Source organism: Quercus robur, chromosome 8, assembly GCF_932294415.1.
Source record: "Quercus robur chromosome 8, dhQueRobu3.1, whole genome shotgun sequence".
NCBI classification, from domain to species: Eukaryota; Viridiplantae; Streptophyta; class Magnoliopsida; order Fagales; family Fagaceae; genus Quercus; species Quercus robur.
This window is the reverse complement of record NC_065541.1, coordinates 39,513,689-39,518,852: the sequence shown is the minus strand read 5'-3', so window position 1 is coordinate 39,518,852 and position 5,164 is coordinate 39,513,689. Positions and strand designations below refer to the sequence as shown.

Below are 5,164 nucleotides of genomic sequence, written 5' to 3'. Positions count from 1 at the left end.
AAGGACTATTTCCATGAGATATTTTCTGACCTCTCAAGCTCGCCTGTATCCCATTTTCGTCGGTGAGGTTCTGGGCTTTCCGAGGACGGAGTGGTCCTCGGACGTGTCTTTGAGCCACATCGAGTTCACTACTTTCGGGCTTGGGCCCTGGCCTCCTTTAGTTTGGGGGCCTGGGGACTCCCTATAAGTGAGCGAGCCGGGCCCGTAGATTCTTGGGCCCCACACTAATTTATTAAACCATGTAATAAATTAACTTTTATTAGGTTTAGACTTTAAAGTTTTAAAAAAAATTCACTTAAAATTTTCGCCTAAAGCCTCCAAAATTGTTAAGTCGGCCCTGGTTTTATGATTGTTGAAGATAGATGTAGGAATATACAAGATCCAAAAGAAAAAAATTATCAAATATAGAGCCAAATTCATGAAAATGTTCAAATATATGCAAAATACAGAGGTGAACAAATTTTTCTTCAGTAGACCCACACTTCCGAGAGGGGTTTAGAAGTTAAAGGTGATAAAATACAAGGAAATAGGGATACTTCGGTTGTGTTCGGAGTTGGGCTCTGGAATTCCTTTGTGTGGGTTTTCGGATTTCAAAATCAGAGAGGAGAGGGGAACCTCAGAAAGTAGGGGTGGCAAAGTAAGCCCAAACCCATTTGCCCACCCAAACTCGCCCATTCTAATTAAACTCAAACCCACCCAATTATTAGTTGGGTTAAATAGGCATCAACCCAATTAGACCCAATAATTATTGGGTTTTAACTAAAAGCCCATTGAACCCCATTTAACCAAAAAACAATATACCCAAATTCAACCCAACCCTTCCCACCAAAAAAAAAAAAAAAAAACCCAGCCTTAGACGTTTCAGGGTTTCAATCACATTGGTCAATTTCCAGAACTTTCCCTGTTCATCTCTAGAACTTTCCCTCATTTTCTCAACCTCCAATCACGTTTTAGTTGGAAACCCAACAGCTTCAGCGTTGAAATTTTCTCAAAACTCAAACCCCCAAAATTGAAATTTACTACTTCAACATGGAAAGCTCAGTCCCGCTAATTCAAACCTCAATTTCTTCGCCCCCTAGCTTTTCGTAAACCCTAACTCTCTCTCTTTCTCAAATTCTCATCCTCGATGATCGATTCGCCACTTTGAACAGCAATTTTCAGTACCAACCTTGTTTTCTAATTATTAGGTTTTTCAAGTTTTGAAATTTTCCCTTGTTTTCTTCGCTCCCAAATAGAGTCACAACACTTTTACTGTCTCTTTAGCGTTTACTTTGGCAAAGCACGTTGTTTATATTGCAAGCAAATTTGTATTAAATCTCTGAAAGACTTTGCATTGTTTTATTATCAGACACCAGCTTTGCTCTCTTTCTCTCTGCAATTAACTTAGCAATCGATCTTGAATTTCTCAAGGTTTGGTGAGTATTTTTTTTTTTTGAAAGTTTCAATTTTGATGTCATTTCTGGATTACCCAAAAGAATTTTACCCTGAGAATTATGTTGTTCTTTGTAATTGTGGAAATGGGTCACCTCATAATTTTATGGGTTTGGCTTCTTTGATCAAATTTGATTACTTCTGCTCAATTTTTATATCATTTCTGGATTGGCCAAAAGAACTATGCTCAAAATTGTGTTGTTCTTTGTAATTGTGGAACTAGGTCACCTCAGAACTTAATGGGTTTTGCTTCTTTGATCAATTAATTACTTCTGCTAATTTGATTGCTAGTTCTTACATGGTTGGATCATGGAATTCTAAAACATTTTTTTTTCTTTTTGTTTATTGTTATTGTTATTATTAAAACTTTTACAATTTTGATATGCCTGTGAAATTGCATTTTACCTTGGATGATTTGTCTGGATGCTGGATAATTTGGCTTTGTTCAATGTTGATGACTTGGGGGAGTTGCTATATTTGTACTTAAATTTTTTGTGGTATTAGATTTCTCCTCCTCCTTTTATGTTACAATGCTCAAAAAACAACCAAGGTTACCTTGTCTCATGGTGCTCTTACTTTATCAAGTTGTCATACATTTTTAATAATTGACATAAATTTCGGACACTCTGTTATAAATCCTATATTTAGTAATTCTATGAATGAAGACGCACAAACAGGATCTCTAAGACATCCTAGAAGAGTGTTTATTTGAGTGGTCAGGTTTTAGAATGGTTCAAAATGCTGAGGGTTTTTTTTTTTTTTTTTTTTTTGCTGGTTTTGTTTTCCTTTACATTTTTGATGTGGATTCAATGAATGAAGAAGATGATGAGTATGGTGATACTGTTTCAAGTGCTCCAAAAAGAATGAGATGTAGGACTTCTTCTGTATGGTCGGATTTTGAAATATGACCTAAAGGTTCTAATGGGAAAGAGAGAGCAAAGTGTAAAAAATGTCAAAATTCTTTTGTTGTCGGTTCTAGTGGCACTACTTCTTTGTTGCATCATAGAGAAAAATGCCACGAGGTTGACAATCAAAGCGTGTCTCGTCAGCCTTTAGATCAAGCTATGTATAGGGAAATGGTTGCATTGGCAATCATTAGGCACAAGTATCCATTCTCATTTGCAGAACATGAGAACAATAGGTTGCTTCATTGTTATTTGAATCCTGATGTTAAGACTATATGTAGGAACATTGCAAAATCGGATGTGATAAAAATATACAGGAGAGAAAAGGAAAATTTGAAGCATGATTTAAAGTCAATTACTGGGAAGTTTTGCTTAACATCAGATTTATGGTCTTCACCTAACACTAATGAGTACATGGTTCTTATAGCACATTATGTTGATAAACATTGGGTGTTGTAGAAGAAAGTTTTGAGTTTTTGTCATGTGCCACCTCCACGTGGTGGTGTTATATTGGCAGAGAGGTTGTTAGGTTTGCTGAAAGAGTGGGGCATTGAGAAGAGGGTATTCACCATTACTTTAGATAATGTTTCATATAATGATACTTTGGTGAGTCATTTAAAGAGACACCCTTCTTTTAGACCTTATTTACCTTATGGTGGTGAGTTCTTTCATGTGCGTTGTGGTGCACACATATTAAACCTTATTGTACAAGATGGATTAAAAGTCATAAATGAGGTTGTGTATAATTTACGTGAAAGTGTTAAATATGTGAGAGGTTCAAATCATAGGAAGTTGAGGTTTGCTCAATGTCTTTTAGAGCTTCCTTTTTTGACAAGTATGAAAGTACGCCAAGATGTCCCAACAAGATGGAACTCAACATACTTGATGATTGAGATTTGTCTTAAGTATCGATATGCATTTTCTCACTTGAGTAGGATTGATAAATACTTTCTCAATTGCCCTTCAGAGGAGGAATGGGAAAGGCTGGAGAATATAGCAAGGTTTTTGGAACCATTTTATGATATCACCAAGCTTTTCTTTGGGACAAACTACCCCACAACCAACTTGTATTTCCATTGTGTTTGGAAGATTCAGTTGCGTATTATGGAACAGTTGGAAGATGATGATGCGATAATCAGAGCAATGGCAAAAGAAATGAAAGAAAAGTTTGATAAATACTGGGAGTATTACAGTCCTGTGCTATCATTTGCTGTCATTTTGGATCCTAGATACAAGTTGCAATGTGTAGAATTTTGTTATAGCAAGTTGTATAAGCAAGTTGTATAAGCAAGAAGCAATATCTATGGCAGCGAATCTTCGTGATACATTGTATGGCATCTTTGAGGAATATAAGAATTCTACTAGTGATATCTACAATATGGTTGAAGTAGCATCCAGTAGTGGTGGAGTGCATGGTCATTATGTTAGGCATGATGATTTCTTTGGTTTTGAGACATATAAGAGTCAACTTATTGGTTCAGATTCAAGCAAGTCACAATTGGATTTATACTTGGAAGAGGCTCGATTTGACCATAAGTTGCACGAGGATTTGAATGTTATAGGGTATTGAAAGTCCCATAGTAATCGTTTCCTAGAACTTTCCTTGATGGCATGTGATATTTTGAGCATTCCCATTACTATTGTTGCCTTGGAGTCTGCATTTAGTATTGGTGGCCGCATTCTTGATAAGTTTCGCAGTTCTCTTTTGCCACAAACTGCAGAAGCTTTGTTATGTGCTCGTGATTGGCTATGTGGAGTACCAGGTATATCATATTTTTTTTATCACTTATGTGCTCGCAATATTCATTAATCTGTATTTGATGTACTAATAAATGCTTTGCTTTCCTTTTTCAGCTGTACATGATTTTGAGGAAGAAAGTCTTGTGGAGGATTTTGGCAACTTGTGCCTATCTCAATCTAGTTCATATGTTGATGAGGATTAGGTGAAAGGAAGCTTTAAAGTTAGGTTTTTGTTGCTTATTAAGTGCTACATTGTTGGATAGGTTATTTATCGTCTTCTTTTTTAATGTACAGGGTTTTAAGATTTTACTTTTGGTTGTTGGTGGTGTTAAATTTTAATTGGATCAGCAGCTGGTGCAATCTCCAATAATGCAACTTTCCCACTTGAGGTGGCTCGCAAGCATATGCAGGCTGCTGGACCTATCGATAGGAGACAGTATCAAAGCATGCTTCATGCTCTCGCGAGCATATTTGAAAATGAAGGGCTTCCAGGTTTGTGTAGAGGGTTGGGACCAAGTTGTGTGAAATTGGTTCAGAGGTCATATATTACATCCATTTTGCATTTCTTTTTATTACATGGATGTTGCTCAAGAATTTCCATTTAAGATAATTTGAGTGAATTTTTTTACATTATAAGTGTTTTTAGAATTGCCAATTTGTTTCAGATCAGATGTTTAGCCTATTTACTTCAATGTAAGACCAATTACACAATTTTTAAATCCAAGCCCGTGGAAAGTGTGGCCACACGCCCGTGGTTGACAATTTTTTAGATTTGGTATTTTGATCAAGAAGTCAAGGTGGAAAAATGAAACTCAAAGAAGGGCCCCAAACGATACAATTTGGATGAATTATAAATTCCATTGTCTTAAATCTTAAAGACCTCATTTGGATTGCAGAAAGTACTACTAAATAGCTCCTTTTGAATTTTGTTATTTTAACAAATCCAATACGAGATTGGCTTTTCATGCAGTGAAGAGCTGAGAGGCATGTAAGTGGTTTTTTTCAAACTGTGGTCCATTCAAGCATCCAAGGGGTCGTTATTGCCATTTAATAGACTTCAAATTTCTGATAAAATTTTTTAGAATCCG

General features: G+C 36.1%; 2 protein-coding genes across 2 annotated transcripts; both read left to right on the top strand.

Moving 5' to 3' along the window:
* Positions 1–2,507: 2,507 nt before the first annotated feature.
* On the top strand, positions 2,508–3,623 carry LOC126696273 (zinc finger BED domain-containing protein RICESLEEPER 2-like). Its single transcript, XM_050393040.1, has 2 exons — positions 2,508–2,753; positions 2,796–3,623. Exons 1-2 carry the CDS (start codon positions 2,508–2,510, stop codon positions 3,621–3,623), a joined length of 1,074 nt encoding a protein of 357 aa, XP_050248997.1.
* LOC126693982 (zinc finger BED domain-containing protein RICESLEEPER 3-like) lies at positions 3,616–4,291 on the top strand. The gene is made up of 2 exons (XM_050390023.1): positions 3,616–4,099; positions 4,191–4,291. Exons 1-2 carry the CDS (start codon positions 3,943–3,945, stop codon positions 4,277–4,279), a joined length of 246 nt encoding a protein of 81 aa, XP_050245980.1. The 5' UTR covers positions 3,616–3,942; the 3' UTR covers positions 4,280–4,291.
* Positions 4,292–5,164: the final 873 nt, after the last annotated feature.